This window comes from Macrobrachium nipponense, chromosome 16 (genome assembly GCF_015104395.2).
Source record: "Macrobrachium nipponense isolate FS-2020 chromosome 16, ASM1510439v2, whole genome shotgun sequence".
In the NCBI taxonomy this organism is placed as follows: Eukaryota; Metazoa; Arthropoda; class Malacostraca; order Decapoda; family Palaemonidae; genus Macrobrachium; species Macrobrachium nipponense.
In genome coordinates, this window is record NC_087209.1 from 57,611,744 (window position 1) to 57,629,948 (window position 18,205).

The 18,205-nt window shown below is 38.8% G+C and overlaps 1 protein-coding gene across 1 annotated transcript in view; it reads left to right on the plus strand.

Annotated features, from left to right (window-relative positions):
- The window catches only part of LOC135195728 (rho-associated protein kinase 2-like), a 166,614-nt gene extending 158,740 nt beyond the window's left edge, over positions 1-7,874 (plus strand). Inside the window, 1 exon segment of the mRNA XM_064222155.1 lies at positions 320-7,874. Within this exon segment, the coding sequence (XP_064078225.1) occupies positions 320-404 (85 nt within the window). The 3' untranslated portion in view covers positions 405-7,874.
- The last annotated feature ends 10,331 nt before the right edge of the window (positions 7,875-18,205 follow it).

An 18,205-nucleotide genomic window follows, 5' to 3' on the forward strand; every position in this document is an offset into this window, starting at 1 on the left:
ACAATTGAACTGTTGGGAAGAAGTTACCGAGTTTTTGTTTTGTTATCAAATCTACCCATTTCCGAATGATAATCCTTCCTTTGAAACATATTTGTTTGTGAAATCTTTTGTAATGTGAATAATATAAAAGAAAAATATTTTGCACTGGTGAAATTGGGAATAATTCAGTTTTTATGCAATTATAGGATGCATTTATGGTAAATTTAGACAGAGTGATACTTGTAAGTAGCAGTCATTCATCTTTGGTCTAATGAGGAATTAAAAGTACAAGTAAAGAGGTTTGTGCTGTTCTTTTAATTGAATGTTTTGAATGTTGCAGGGAATCCACAAGATCTGCCTACCGACCCTTTGTTGCCCAGAAGTCCGCCACCCTACCACCAAATTCAAACTTGAGTCGAAAATGAATCTGACTAGAGTCAGAGTCGGGGTCACAATACCTAGTGTGCCAGCAAGCCCTTTGTACTATTTATGTGAATATGATTCTACATAAGGGTACACTGTTGAATGGCTTTACTTCTCAAGATAAATGACAGATGATTTGGAGTTTATTTTGCCAATGAGACATTATTATATCAAGGACCAGTGCCTTATCAAGTCTTAGCTAAAAGGACTTGACAGAGATAAAAGATATATAGATATGCTATATCTGTATGTTGTATATTTGTTATATATTAAATTAAACCATTTCCATTTCCTGATTCGATAATTGCTGTATTTATGAGGTGATTCCTCATATACTGACTGCTTTTAGCCCCAAACTACTATCTTTGCATGAGGGTGGCATCATTTTTTCCCCATTGTGTGAACTTCATTCTTGCTACTAGTGATGGTTTCCTCCCCAGTGGTAATGCAAATAGAAACGTGCAGGTTGACAACACAGACAAGCATTTTAGTAAATTATGCTTTCTAAACATACATGAACACTTTAAAATACCATAACCTAACAGTCCAACTAATAAAGTAGTCTTTATTATCCAAGATGTAAGCGTCCAGGTTTTTCTCACTTTCCATATTTTTAAGATTGTTTTAATTTATGATTTCTTATAAATGTCAAATATTTCCTTGACATACTGTTATAATTGAAAAGTTTCATTCAAGATTCATGGTGTAAAATAGATTTGTAAATAAAATTTACATATTACTTTTAGCTCCTGTGCACCAGAAAGTTTTACAGTTTGTACTTTTGTAAATATAAGCTCTACAAAATATTTTATTTTTAACAGCCACAGTTACCTGCTTAGAAAACCTAAAATATTGACTGCCATTAACTGCATATTATATCCAGTAAATAGAAAGATCTTGGTCCTAATTACGCTGGATAATGGAGATTCTACAGAAAAAATATTTATGTAATGATTCATAAAATGTCAAAATTATGTGTAGTGTTATCATAATGTAGAAAACTGGAAATTTTATATACAATATTAGTTATTTTATACAGTAGCTCTCAAGTTATCAGATGCTTCGTGGATATAGTCTTGATAAGTAACAAAGACTATATTAATCTGTGAGTTGACATTGACAAGATATCCACATGGCAAAACACCATCATAATAATGTAGCTGATAATTACAAAGTCTAATAAGTTGAGTTTTTACTGTATAAGTACCTAAGCTCCAACATTTTTAAAATGCTTCCAATCTCACTGGCCCTCGGTCATGTTGTTGTTGTAATTTCCCCAATAATACCATTCTATAAATATGATCTTGAGAATTCAGCCAAATGTTAAGACAAAATTACAGAAATTTAGTTGTGTATACCTAGCAATAATTTTTATAATAATTTTTTAAATGCCAGTGATGCGTAGCCTTCTGTAGTGATACATAATGTGCCCAGTCAGTCAAAATAGTACCTCATAATAGCTTGCAAACTGAATCAATTAGTATATATAATTGTAAAGTTAATTTTATAACTGAGCACGTTTTGTAAATATCAACATGTGCGAATGCTACTTGGAGTAAGTGCGTCTAACTGTGTAATCCAGAAGTTACTTTCATTGCAGTGTATGATCATGTGCGTGTGGTTGTGAATCAGAATGCTTGACTGTATAGATAATATTTTGTTTATAAACAATTATACGAAAGCGGTAAATATGCTGATTAACACGAAGTTCAAATTCCCAGCTCTTCCAGATGGTGTCTGCTTCATCATCTGGCCAAAGTCCTAGTGGACAGCTTGTTTAGAGCACAGTTCATATGTCTTGAATTCTTTCTTTAATCATTTCATATTTATATCTCCTGTCTTAGCCAGGCATCCTTATGGTATTTCATTGGCCATATCTTGCACTTTACTAATTTATAGATTTGTGTTACAATTTTGCTTCTTAACTTTAGGTTATGCAGTCTCGACTCACAAAACTGTGGGGAGATAGTACTTTTTCATTCGTCACTCCTCATGAGTATTATGTTAGTATTTTTCTTTAGGCATTGTTGCTGCTGGGCCAAGATAGGAGTAGGCATGACCAATGATTAAGGTGTGTCAATTATGTGTACGTACAGTTTCTCATTCCATGGCTTCATATGATGCAGTGTATGTGTTAACAACTGAATGTTATCCAGTACTAGCCTAATATCTGGGTGGCTAGATTTTGACTTGCTGTTGTTATACTGTTTTCCCCTTATTGCATGGTTGCATTGAAGATTTATTTTATATCAGTGTGATACTTATGTCATTTGTCCGCAAAGTACTAGAATTCGGGAATATTAAATACTGTCTACCATAATTTTGTTTCGAGTTTAGGTGGTACCTTATCTTCTCTTGATACCAAAACCATTCAGTTTTCAACCTCCTGGCACAGTGAATAAATTATAACAGTTTTCAACCTCCTGGTACAGTGACACCTTTATGTCAATGCCACTGATTTAGTTTAGTAATATTTCTTTTGAGCTTTATTAACATGTTTCAGACTACAAAATGGAGGATGTAGTTATGGGAGAACGATATTAGTGCATTTTTTCCACACCACTCATTGTTGAGCAGTAGACAGTTTTATATTCTTACGACATTAGAGGTAGTTGTTAAATGTATATTTTTTTAAGTAAAGAATACAATTAATTGTGATAATAAGATGTGCTTTTACTTGAACCAAGCATAATTAAAGTAATGTGCAGTACTGATATTACTATGAGAATTTGTTGTGGAAAATTGCAGTAATTGTTTGGTGGGCTTCTAATACACACCTAAGTAGGTAGCATGAATGTACCAATTATATTGTTGCATTCAGGTTTTCATGGTTAAAAATTTATTGATGAATAATACTAGAGATAAGGAATGTGAACATAACAGCTGTCCATATATTTATTAGTATAATGTTGAAAGTTCCTTTCCGAAATTGTCCTGATTTCATGTTGAAAGGTACCATATCTATATTAAGCTGGTTCCTATTATTGATTAGAAATATATAGTTGTCAGTGGTAGGATGAATTGACCAAATAATCAGGAGATTTTTACAGGAATGTGATAGTATTCATAATTTTCCAAGTATGTTTTAATCCTTGTCTGGAGTTCTTAAGCATTTTTAGCTGTCAAATGTTATGGACATGCATCTGGTAGCTCTTACAACAGTCATTCACAGTTTTAACAAAGTTAGCAGCATTATCTTGTTTAGATTCATATCAAAGTAAAATTCTTTCATTTACATTGCACGGCTGAACCCCCTCCCTCCAGTTACAGCGGGCTGAGATAACCAGGTTTAGTGCATAGTATTGACATAAAAGGTTACTTTCATTGAACCTCTTGTTGAGGTCCCGGCAAATTACACCATTTTTATGCAATACTGTACAGAGGAATGATACATTCTGTGTGTTGTAGCTGAAGGCTAATGAATCTAATGGATTTGTGTGATTGTAATTTAAATTAAGAGATGTATAATTTGTGATAAGATATTTGTGCCAATATTTTTTTATTGGCTCTTAAGCCAGATTGAAAGTATGTGCCGTTGTATGAAAGTCACGTCTGGTTTTCAGTCGGTTTTTCATTATATTTTGTATAAATATCTTTTAATTATTTGGTACTGTCATCTTCCTTTTTTGTTACAGTTATGCAGTTGACTTAGCATGATTGGAACTCATGTTGATCATGAGTTTGGTTTTTATATAATTTTAGAGGTGAATTTGATCTAGTAAGTGTATGAACTGATTTGCAGAATACTGTACATGGAATGTTTTGTATGCAAAAACAAGTGTATCTGTCTTTCTGGATTTTCTGTGCATCTGTACAATGCAAGTACTTATTCCAAGATATACAAACCAGTAAAATTAGCTTTGTCGTCAAGTGATTTTTTAATTTTATTATTTTATACAAACTTACAGTTTGCCACCCAGTTTATGTGGGCATCAGACTAATGCATTGGATCGTTCAGTAAATCTCCTGACAATAATACTCGGAAGAATCATTACTTTCCGAGGACTAATCGAGATGCAACTGTATGGTGGTCTCAGTCTCTTTCCTCTTGTGCTAAATGAATAATTTCTTTTTTAATTATCTCTTATCATACTCTACATGAATAAGCTTTGTACATGGCTATTTTAACAATGGTATCGTGTCCCTTCATTGGGTGACACACTCAGTGACTAGCATTTAAAGGAACAAAATCTTCGTCCCAGCCTGCTGCCGTAGGGCTCACTGTAATCGCATCAACAACTTTGCCCACCATACTAAATTTCTAGAATAAACTAATATATTTTTTTGCTCTCTCAAGGTCTTCACTGTCCATTTAGGAATGATTGTCTTGATTCCTGTCTGTTGGTTGTGTAAAAAAATTGTTGAAAGTAAATGTTTACCAAAACACTGTTTATTATTTACTCCAATTTCTATCATTTGTTTGGACTTTTTACATCACACCAAGCATCAGGTCTCACCTTTTCCCTCTCTATCTCAGTTGTGCAAAACAAATTTTTAACTATTGTTTTCTAATTGGTAATACATAAATTATGTACTCCAAGTTGCATATTTTTGGACTAGTAGGAGTAGGTATTACACATTTCTTTAAAACGACTCTCGCTCTTTCTCTCCATACACCTAAGAAAATAAACACTGACAGTACATTATACCAACTGGCAGCAGGCAGGACTTGCTTATTAGTGCCTGAGGTTCACAAGTGTGATGAGATTTTCTTTTCAACTTTTAACAGCTCTAAGTAACATCACTCAAGTTCCCATAAATAATGATCAAAGTGCCGTGATAAAAATGTTTTTTATTTTATTATTATTTACCTGAGGAAGTGGTACTGGGTTTCACCATGTTAATCATTAAAGCACACTTCCCAACTGAAAAAAAAATAACCATTATGTTTCTCTCTGATACTGAAGAGTTATATTACTGAGAGCTGTAAATATTTAAATTGAGCTATCCTGGTCCCTTGGGGAAATATCTCGGTGTTGTGATGGTTGTGAGAGAACTGTTGTGCCGAGTCCATTGAGGAAAAGGTTTGTGATTGGTTTTTGATACTTTACTGACAAGTTGGTAAGGTTTTATTTAGCCCCTTTTACGTTCATTCAGTACTTTTCCTTTATCTCTTCATTCAAAGTAACCAAATGTCCTTGGTCATCATAGAATTAAAGGAGACAATGGTAGTTAGTGGGGAAACTAAGTGTGGCATCACCTAGATGAATAAGTGTGAATTTTGACACAATTACCAAGTGTATAGTGTTATAAGTTATTTATTAAAGTTTTCATATTTTTTATTTCAGTGTGCATACAGTTCTCTCAGATGTGTAGTTGGCTGAAAATGGAAATGCAGTAGAGAAATAATGAAAAAATCCAGTCACTTATATGAGATCAGAAAAATATTTTGGTGTTTCTCTCTCATTGATACTATTTTCTTACTGTTTTAGGTGAACTGTAACTTTCACATTTAGAGATTCAATTTTTCTTCCTATTTATGCCAGGAACTGCTATAGATTCCAACTCTGTGGGAATCAGTTTTTATAGCAGCTTCATTTTCACTGATGTGTTGATACTGAAAGAGGATATTGTTTGTGTGCAATGTTTGCCAAGAATATTATTCATATTTGTGCAGAACAGAACTGGAATAAACCTACATTCATCACTGGTGGAGGTTTGATTTCATAAAAATAGAGTTTCAAGTACTTCCATGTAAACTATGGGAACAAATGTACGAGTTTTTCAGGGTAAAAATTGGGAATATTGCAGTTTCCATTGTTTGCAAAAATTACCTCAATTTTCAAGGTCTACATAAATCCTCCCTATAGTGAGAAAAGATGTGAATCCTTTTTCCTTATGTCAGAAAAAGAATTGTGCGATTTGTGTTCTTGTAATGATTATTCCAGTGCCTATACTTAGTACATGTATGTCTAAATTGCTCAGTACAGTATAAGTTTTCCAAGTCGAAAGTGTCAATATCTTTCCTTCCTTTTCAACATGAATTGTAAAATTTTTTGCTTTTCTGTTTTCACTTTTCTTCTGTGACAAATCAGGCATTCAGTAGCAAGGATCCTATAATCTACAATGTCCCTTTTAATCTGTATTTTAATCGCCTTTATTCACTGATAAAACTTTGTGTTCTTGCATGAAAACTGTGTATCAGTTTCTTTCAACTGATGTGGGTTTTTTTTTTAGGTAGAAATGATATCAATGAATATAACTAAATCTAAGTTGATTTTTTTGAACTTTAGTCATAGTACCAGAGCAACTTGACAGTTTGTACTTGAACAGATGAGTTATAAATATAAAGGTGGTCTATATTTCTTTTGTTTCCAAAACTTGGATTGGATTAGCTGACCAGTTTGGTTTACATTATTGTGCCAGTGGATTTTTTTAAATTATTCATTTTGGAATGACCATAATTGTATAGGGTAATGTAGTGAATTTTTTTTTTTTACTTTTTTTACACCATAAGTCTGTTGTCAATATGTTCATCCTTGATGTCTTCCACCTAATCTAATACCTCATATTATTTGTCACTGATAAGGATATCCAGGACTTGAAAACATCTGTAATTTCACTTATCTATTTTCTTTTATTTACTCCTCTTACTTTTAGTACTTACAGGGCTTGAAAGAAAACCTTTGTACAGGTGACTTGTTTACTATTATTTTATAAAAACTGTATGTACTCACAACCTAAAAATTGCTCGACTTAATTTTTCAAGTTTAGAGATTTTGTCACAAGATTTCCAACAGTCGTTGAATGCATATGTCTTTCTTGAAATGTGTCTGTTCCTAGACCATACAGTAACACAATGAACACAGGAACGTATGAAATTGCAGGCATATTGAATGAGACCATTTTGAGGTTCAAAGGACACCAATTTGATGACCTTTACAACAGAGAAAACTGAAGCATGAACTAATTTTTGTGATGCTTGAGGGATCTCTTAATTTTAATATTAAATGACATCCCTGAGATGGCACAATTCTTCTAAAATACTATTTGCTTTTATACTTTTTTATATCTGTATTTTTAGTTAGGTATGAAACAAGCGTATTTGGAAGAAAAAACAAATGCGAAAAATGATTTTGAATTCAGTGAGTTGTGTAGTCCCAAACTGGGAAATATTCTTTTATGTTCAAAGGATATTGTCATTATACATAAACTGTTCATGTTGTAACTGTTGTGTTGATATATTTTTTTAGCTAAAAGTCAGTTTAGATGCATGACTTTGCCTTTTGATCATTCAGGTGTCTGCAATAAATGTATGCTCAGGGTTGTGTTACAGTACATTAGCAACTATGTGGTCTCATTTTACAAGGGGGACACAGGATGGCTCGGATCGTAGGAATGATTAATTCCAAAACTAAATACTACTTGAAAACATTTGTGCTGTACTAATGATGTTTTTTAGTCAGTACTTTTGTACCAGGTTTTGTTCCTCTGTGAATATAATCTACCGTAATAATAAAAGACAAACGAAATGTTCTTATTTTAATTCTTACCCACTGCAGTTATGGTATACCCACCTTCATTATAAAGGAAGTTGTAATGTTAGCATTAATAGCTTATATAAAATTGATGATGGGTCCATCTTGAAGGACTGGCAACCTCACAAGCAGTACTGTCATTGCTTACAAGCCTTAGGGGTGCTTGTGAGAGGTGTTAATCAATCTTGAAAGAATAGTTGTGGGAAAATACCTCTGAATATTAATGGTCTTTTGATGTGATGAGTGTAACAATTTATAACCTGTGTGTGTGAGAACATGAAAGTAAAAGACCCAATCTCTTGTGCTTTATGATTCCCTTTCCAGGAATGATAATCAACTAAGTTTTCTTTTGTATCAGAAACAGACAGACAAGAACATTGTCAATAAAACTAGTTATCTGCTGATCAATTACCCAAGTAAAGAGATGTTATTCTGATATTAAAATAATAAATTGCAACTGCCAGTAAAAATCAGTCGGGCATATCTGATGATTGATATAGGAGGTAATACTACTTTGAGTGTATGGGATGTAAAGGTTCACATTAAACACACACAGTCCAACTTATACTAGTGTTTTCTGTATCATCACATACTTGAGTGTTAAAAAATAATAGTCTACTACATCACAAAATATTACATAATATGATAGCTTGTAAATGCTGAAATCCTGCCTATACAGGCATGAAAGGAAATGAAGATATAAGCGGTCAAAAAATCATTAATGTTAATATTTTATCATGGAAGGATTTGTGATGTGATTGAACAGTCAATGACAAATTAAAGCAGACTGATCCCAAACTAGGGTTGTGGTACTTTTGAACAAAAAAAGAAATGTAGAGCTGATGCAGTCACATTTGAGAACTATAACACCTGCTTCTCTTACTTATTGGCCACCCTTTGTGACCAAGTTCTCTTCCACAGAGAATGCGATACAGCAGTAAAAATAATACCTATTATAATATGGACATCAATTCAACTGACAATATATGGCAATTGTTGGAAACAATCCCTTCAAGAAATTTGTCAATCCTCAATCTTTTCAGTTAATCTAATGAAAAGCATTTGCGCAGGGCTATATAACCCAAATTTCATACATTCATTCAGATAAGTATAGACTTTTTCATAAAAATAATTCCCACGTGTAACTAATTATGACTAATTTAAACACTTTCTTAACATAATTTTGTAGTACACTATGTAGGGGTTCTCAACTATTATTTACCAATACCCAGTTTTTCACACCTCCCTTGGCCTATTATCCTGTATGGAATTAGACACTTTATGCTGGAAAATAAGTAACTGAATGAGGCACAGTATGCTGGGAAATAAATAATCAGAATAACAAGGATGTATTCAATCGAGCCTAACACAATGGTATAGTTTTATCTTGATTTTCTTTTATTTTTTATTGGTGGTCCTCTAGCTACCAAACGCCCCACAGAAAAGACCAAGTTACCCCACTTCGGGTCATTTAACTCGGGGTAAAGAACCCATGCTGCGATTAAGTAATGTTCCTTGCAATGGAATATTTGTCCAAACTGCAACGATATAAACTTTGGTGTCCACTTGACGCTTCCTCCAAACTGTCTACTAGTACTATGGTAGTTTTTTTTTTTCTTTTTAACCCAAAAAATCCCTTAGTTATGTCTTGATACTCTTTCTGTATAGCAAGCATATTGAAATTGTGCTCTGATTTTCACAGCGAGTATACCAATATGTTACAACAGACCCGGCATGAGGGAAGAGTCCAGTTTGACCCAGCAAAATAACTATGGTAGTACATAGCCCTAAATTTTTGCATCTCTCGCTACATCACTGTCTTGCAAAGGAATTGCAAAACATTGCAATTTTGTAGTATTCCTATTTGAGATTAGTGGCCCAAAGTGGTGCATTATACTCAGAATGAAAAGTCCGGCTGGATCCCTACAAACCTCCGAGGCTTTTTTTCATGACTTGTAATATGAATATTTTGTACAAAGCACAGTATTAAAATTTTTCATTCATATTCTTGATTAGTGGCCCCATACTATACTCATTTTACCCAGTTTGTTGGAAAAGTGCTGTTGTACACCATACATCACTACGGCAATTTACAGCCTTGCCATTTGGCAATTTTTGCATTACTTGCAACGTCAATGTATTGCAAGAAAACACCACTATTTCAGTTTTGTGCTCACATTAGTCATTAAAGGCCCAAATTGCATTATATTCCCAGTCTGGACCAAAACCCAAGAGACCAAAAGGTATCGCAAAGGAAATGGAATTGCTACTTCGATAGTGTTGCTGACAACCATACTGAAAGCAAACGCTAACATATAGCAATATATTGCATTTGTATTCAGTATTAGCAGACCAAAATAGAGTAGTATACTGTAGTACTTTGTATTTGCGCATTAAATAAACAAGGAGACACTAGAGGCCTTGCTCATTGTAACTGCAGCTCAATATGTGCTTTGTGTGTGTGTGAGAGAGAGAGAGTGTTTTACAGTCTGCACAACAGTGTCTTCCAAAATCTTGTTAGTCTCTTGTCAGTTTATTTCAGCGTTCGTCATATCGGGAAATGCCATTACCGCATCAACTCTAGAATTGTTTTGCGTATATTATACGTTCGCCTTCAGAACAGAGTTTTCGTTATATCTTATGCAATCGCTCTAAAACTTAACTGTTCCTACAATATCATCCTCACGATTGGGAATCCTCCCGATTGGAGATTTTTTTAATATAATCCTATTTTTGCATTATCTTTCACGTATTACTCCTGTATCTACGCAAGATGTTATGAAGTTCCAAATCTACCAAACAAAAGCATCAGCATTTCGTATTTAACATCGAATATGTCAAACGGAAACCAGCGTATACAGTTATGACGTACTCGCGCCTACCACAAGCTCACTCGTTCATCATTTTCGCTTCCTAATACAAACAATTTAACATGGCAGACGGCTGAATGCGGTTAAGGCCGAAACAAAGCTGACGAGGGCCCGGTAGCCCCCACCCCCCTTGCGCACACCCTGCAGAGTCATCTTATAGCCAGAGGCTGGGAGATGAACCTTACTTTCACTGATGACCTCACATCATCATCATCTCTCTTGCCAGAGATGGCCGACTCCTGGGACGAGGAACCGTCCGTATTCGGTACTTCCCTGTACCGGTACTACTCGCGTGACCTCTCTTCAAGTGGCTTGTAAATATGGCAAGGATAACACACTGCGCTTCTCTCGCGGAGAAATTCCTGCATGAATATATATTATGTATGTATGTGTGTGTAAAACTGAATCACGAAAATATGGAACGTGATGAATATTATTATATAATATAAAATAAAGACAAAGTCCACGAAGGAAAGTGAAACAATGAAGTACTGATGCGATGCCCTTCAACTTCTCGGTCTTTACCAAGATTAGTCAAGGAAGAGAAACCGAAAGGCCTCTCTGCAGTACTCTGCTGTTTTACTTTCCTTTGTGGCTTTTATCTTTACACACACACACTCATATGTGTGTGTGTGTGTGCATTTAATGCACTAGGTACTTATGCCTTTTAATATTTCCTTCTGGCTCTTGCAATATATATGTAATATATATCTATATATATATATTATATATATATATATATATATATATATATATCTATATATATATATATATATATATATATATACAATGTGTGAAAATGGATGTTTATTTAATTCCTTTCTAGGGTGTCTCCAAAGAAAAGACAAGACAGCAATCGCAGCTGCATTCACATTTAAACTGATGAATCGTGGATGAAACCACTGTGCACAAGACTTTCAGACCACTAGCTACTTCATGCATATGCACAGGAGAAAACCTCACCACCAACATGTCAATACCCCTCACACACAATGCACCATTCGCCTAGATCTTGCACGCACTGTTTCAACTCTTGGATAGAGAGGTCCTTCCTGTCTAACACCTCTTCCAGGCCGTCTGTCGGGGTGCAACTTAAAACGACAAGGGTTCAGGGGAATACAATTCATGACAGTCAAGACAGTCAGTCTATTGTGAATATCTTCTCGTGACTGTAACTGTGTTGATTCTCAGTCCTCTCTCATCCTCTCTGTTTCTAATCTCGGTCTCTCTCTCAATCTCTCGCTCTCTCTCTCTCTCTCTCTCTCTCTCTCTCTCTCTCTCTCTCTCTGGGTCGTTGTTTGTTCATTATTTGAACACAAATGCTTGTCGAAGGTTGAGTATGGTCTCACTGTATTTGCACACTAACTTGTGGTTTTATAGATTAACTGACAACTTCTCTAATTAGGTCCCATGATGGTTATTTCAGCACCCACAATCAGCTGTCGAATTAAATTCCCCTGACACTGATAGCTGACAAAACATCTAATAAAATCCTTCATTAATGCGAATATGCAGCTGGGTGCTACGGCGGTCGGCTGACGATTAAGGACAGGGGGCCTGACAGAAATGGCTATCGAGGACTGGAACTCCGAATGGATCTGGATGTGATACGAACGAGAGAAAATGATGGGAAATGTAAGATATTAGATTGTTTCAGAATAGTTGACTGGGTATTTTGGTTAAAAAAAAAAAAGGCAGGGTGTACATGACAGCAACGGATAAAGAACCCTGCTAAGTGTTAAGGCATTGAGACATCTTTACGACGAAACTTAATACACGAAAAGACGCATAATTCTGTACTCACCCTTTCACACGTACCGACCGACCAGCTATACTCGTTCACCTCAGCCCGGTTCAACTTTTCCAGCTGTACTGTGTGATATATAACCGGCCTATGAAAATGTTCTTTTACGTACTTTACATTTTCTACTGAAATTTGCTAACATTTATTCCTTTTTGTTAGACGTGTTTGTGCCCAGGCTCACTTTATATCCGTGCGATGTTCAGGGCTTCAACACATCTCTGTTACCACTATCGGGGAAGCGCAATTGTGAGGAAAGTATAGCCCAAAATATATGTAGAATAAATTTTCGGGATTTTAGAGAGAGAGAGAGTTTCGGGAAATTATATGAAGTGGAATGAGGGCGTGGTTAGGTTTCTGTAATCAAAGGACGACAAAGCTGAATAGGTGTTTAATCCACACAAAAACGACTATTACAGAAACGCAGGAGTCCATATTTTTTTCTGTGATTAATTTTTTTTTTTTATGAATTTACTTCCTTCACTAATTCGTGGCAATCGGGTAATTCAAAAGGTTAGTCATTAGAGGGTCAAATTGGAATTTTTCACTCAAAATGTGTAGGACGCAGTATTTTGCCTACCTGGTTCACGAAACTCACTCACTACAAAGCCCAATATATAATGCAGTATTTTCCCCCTAACTAATATCAAATATCTATCCAAAGCTGCAATATTTTGCAATCTGCCTGCAATGCAGTAATGTAATCAATGCAAAATTCGTCAAAGCACTAAACATGGAGCCTAACTGATTTGATTTAGGTTGAGGAATTGGAAAATGGCGATATTTTTCAGTTTACTTGCAGTACAACAATATTTCAACTATTGCAACATTCGCCACAATACCACAGCTATATAACCTTGCATAGTTTTTTTTCTTTTTTTTGGGGGGGAGGGGTCAAATGGAGTTTCTCCAACAATTTTTGTATAATAGCTTAATTTTGGGTTGATAATCGTATGACTGCAATAAATATACTGTAAAATTGTGGCAACAGGACTTTAGGATTGCAGTGGATTTTAATGGAAAAACTTTAAAAAACATTGGGAAAATCGAAACCTATCTATATAGATAATTACTGAACAATAGGAAAGTATTTGAAGAAATGCTGTATTCTGAAAATAAAAAAAATATATATATAAATAAATAAATACTATAAAAATTATTAATAACAATAATTTGAAGACTGATTTAAAAACCGCAAAGTAATTCCATATTTTTTCACAAGTAGAAATTCGATGGTTAAAAAAAAAGAAGAAAAAAAAAAAAACTGAAAGTTGTGAAAAATACACCAGACGATTTGGCGGGTTTCGGTCACGGATGGTTTATTAATAAATGACCAAAAACTAAAAAGAAAGAAAGAAAAAAACGCTGGATGGAGGATGAAAAAGGAAAGAAGAAAACAAAGAGGAAAAAGAAGAAAATACGCACTGATCTAAGATGACTTTCCCGACCTCAAACCAGAGGCGCATCCCGACCTCAGATATTTGCATTCCCTTACCCTCAGATAGTGATTCCCGACCTCAAACAGAGAGCGCATTCCCGACCTCAAGAGATTGCATTCCCGACCTCAGAGAGTGCATTCCCGACCTCAAAACGAGAGGCGCATTCCCCGACCCCAAAACAGAGAGCGCATTCACCCGACCTCAAACAGAGAGCACATTCCCCGACCTCAAACACGAGAGTGCAATTCCCAGACCTAAACAGAGAGCGTATTCCCGACCTCAAGAGATTGCATTCCCGACCTCAGAGAGTGCATTCCCGACCTCAAACAGAGAGCGCATTCCCGACCTCAGAGATTGCATTCCCGACCTCAAACAGAGAGCGTATTCCCGACCTCAAGAGATTGCATTTCCCGACCTCAAAACAGAGATCGTATTCCCCCGAACCTCAAGATTCATTCCCGACCCTCAAACAGAGAGCGCATTCCCGACCTCAAACAGAGAGCGCATTCCCGACCTCAAACAGAGAGTGCATTCCCGACCTCAAACAGAGAGCGCATTCCCGACCTCAAACAGAGAGCGCATTCCCGACCTCAAACAGAGAGCGCATTCCCGACCTCAAGAGATTGCATTCCCGACCTCAGAGAGTGCATTCCCGACCTCAAACAGAGAGCGCATTCCCGACCTCAAACAGAGAGTGCATTCCCGACCTCAAACAGAGAGCGTATTCCCGACCTCAAGAGATTGCATTCCCGACCTCAGAGAGTGCATTCCCGACCTCAAACAGAGAGCGCATTCCCGACCTCAAACAGAGAGCATTCCCGACCTCATTAAGAGCCCGACCACCTCAAAACGCAGCCCACCCGAGAACGCATTCCCGACCTCAAAACAGAGTGGGCATTCCCCGACCTCAAACAGAGAGCGCATTCCCGACTCAAACAGAGAGTGCATTCCCGACCTCAAACCAGAGAGCGTATTTTCCCACCCCTGCACAGATTGCCCATTCCCGACCTCACAAGAGAGTTGCATTCCCGACCTCAAACAGAGAGTTCGCATTCCCGACCTCAAACACGAGAGCGCATTTCCCGACCTTCAAACAGAGGGCCGCATTTCCCCCGACCTCAAACAGAGAGCGGCATTCCCGACCTCCCAAGAGAGCGCATTCCGACCCTCAAACAGAGAGGCGTATTCCGACCTCAAGAGATTGCATTCCCGACCTCAGAGAGTGCATTCCCGACCTCAAACAGAGAGCGCATTCCCGACCTCAAACAGAGCGCATTCCCGACCTCAAACAGAGAGCGCATTCCCCACCTCAAACAGAGAGCGCATTCCCGACCTCAAACAGAGAGCGCATTCCCGACCTCAAACAGAGAGCGCATTCCCGACCTCAAACAGAGAGCGCATTCCCGACCTCAAACAGAGAGCGCATTCCCGACCTCAAACAGAGAGCGCATTCCCAACCTCAAACAGAGCGCATTCCCGACCTCAAAAAAGAGACATTCGCCGACCTCAAACAGCAGCGCATTCCCGACCTCAAACAGAGGAGCGCATTTCCCCCGACCTCAACGAGACTTTGCCATTCCCACCTCAAACGAGAGTGCATTCCCGACCTCAAAACAGAGAGCGCATTCCCGACCTCAAACAGAGAGCACATTTCCGACCTCAAACAGAGAGCGCATTCCCGACCTCAAACAGAGAGCGCATTCCCGACCTCAAACAGAGAGCGCATTCCCGACCTCAAACAGAGAGCGCATTCCCGACCTCAAACAGAGAGCGCATTCCCACCTCAAACAGAGAGCGCATTTCCCGAACCTCAAACAGAGCGCATTCCCACCTTCAAACAGAGAGCGTATTCCGACCTCAAAGAGATTGCCATTCCCGACCTCAGAGAGCGCATTTCCGACCTCAAACCAGAGCGATTCCCGACTCAAACAGAGAGCGCATTCCCGAACCTCAAACAGAGAGCCGCATTTCCCGACCTCAAACAGAGAGCGCATCAACCGACCTCAAACAGAGAGCCATTTCCGACCTCAAACAGAGAGCATTCCCGACCTCAAAACATTAGATGCATTCCCGACCTCAAACAGAGAGGCATTCCCAGACCTCAAACATGGACGGCATTTCCGACCTCCCGAACCAGAGAGCGCATTCCCGACCTCAAACAGAGAGCGCATTCCCGACCTCAAACAGCGAGCGCATTCCCGACCTCAAACAGAGAGCGCATTCCCGACCTCAAACAGAGAGCGCATTCCCGACCTCAAACAGAGAGCGCATTCCCACCAACCTCAACAGGAGCGCATTCCCGCTCAAACAGAGAGTGCATTCCCACCTCAAACATAGAGTGCATTCCCAAAAACCTCAAACAGGGAGAGCGCATTCCCGACCTTCAAAAACAAAGAGAGCGCATTCCGACCTCAAACAGAGAGCGCATTCCAACCTCCAAACAGGGAGGAGCGCATCCCGACCTCAAACAGAGAGTTGCCCATCCAACCAAACAGGAAGAGCCGATTCCCGAAACTCAAAACAGAGAGCCGCATTCCCAACCCTCAAACAGAGAGTGCATTCCCAACCTCAAACAGAGAGCCGGCATTCCCGACCTCAACCGGGAGAGCGCATTCCCAACCTCAAAACCAGAGAGTGCCATTCCCCGAAACCTCAAACAGAGAGGCATTCCCGACCTCAAACAGAGAGCGCATTCCCGAACCTCAAACAGAGAGCGCATTCCGACCTCAAACCAGAGAGCGTATTCCGAAAACCTCAAGAGATTGCATTCCCGACCTCAGAGAGTTGCCCAATTCCGACTCAAACAGCGCGCATTCCCGACCTCAAACAGAGAGCGCATTCCCGACCTCAAACAGAGAGCGCATTCCCGACCTCAAACAGAGGAGTGCAATTCCCGAACCTCAAACAGAAGAGCGTATTCCGACCTTCCCAAGAGATTGCCATTCACCGACCTCAAACAAGAGAGGCATTCCCGACCTCAAACGAGAGCGCAATTCCCGAACCTCAAACAGAGAGCGCAATTCCCGACCTTCCCAAACCAGAGAGCGCATTCCCGAAACCTCAAACAGGAGAGCGCATTCCCGACCTCAAACAGAGAGCGCATTCCCGAACCTCAAACAGAGAGCGGCATTCCCGGACCTCAAACAACAAGAGCGCATTCCCGCCCTCAAACGAGAGCGCATTTCCCGACCTCAAAACAGGGAGCGCATTCCGGGACCTCAAACAGAGAGCGCTTCCCGAACCTTCCCAAACCAGAGAGCGCATTCCCGAAACCTCAAACAGAGAGCGCATTCCCAACCTCAAGCAGGAGCGCATTCCCACACCTCAACAGAGGCCGCATTCCCACCTCAAACAGAAGAGTTGCATTCCCAACCTCAAACAGAGAGCGCATTCCCAACCTCAAACAGAGAGCGCATTCCCAACCTCAAACAGAGAGTGCATTCCCGACCTCAAACAGAGAGTGCATTCCCAACCTCAAACAGAGAGCGCATTCCCGACCTCAAACAGAGAGCGCATTCCCGACCTCAAACAGAGAGCGCATTCCCAACCTCAAACAGAGAGCGCATTCCCGACCTTAAACAGAGAGCGCATCCCGACCTCAAAGGATTGCCCATTCCGACCTCAAGAGAGTGCAATTCCCGACCTCAAACAGAGTCGATTCCCGACTCGAGAGTGCATTCCCGACCTCAAACAAGTGCGCATTCTTGTTTAACGCATTCTCTAATACGCAAACTACATCGTGTGGTTTTCCTCTTTATGGTCAGAGAGAGAGAGAGAGAGAGACTTGCGTGCTGTCACCCTAATGAGAGAGAGAGACTTGTTAGTTGTTTTTGCTTAGGTCGCACGACGAGATGGGACGGGGTAAGCAAGTCCTGCCTCATCTAGATAATCATGTTGTCTCATTACGCAACCTTGTCAGCTCTCAAGGAAAAGGTCGCCAAAGGTCATGGAAATGCTTTAGATAGACGTGGGTGCTAGGTTCCCTACCCCGCTTGTTTTCATTTGCCATGTGTCTTCAAAACGGCGTCTAGTAGTTGTTAGTAGTAACTGCTGTACCCAAATTAATCTTTTGTTATCTCGTTTACTCTTTCGTTAAATTACCCTGCTCCCCAAATTTCATATCCTAAATGCAACTAGCAAGACTCCTCACTGGCATAAGGCCTGGTTCACCTAGCTTTCGTAGCAACGACTAACAGAGAACATATTCCAGTTTTC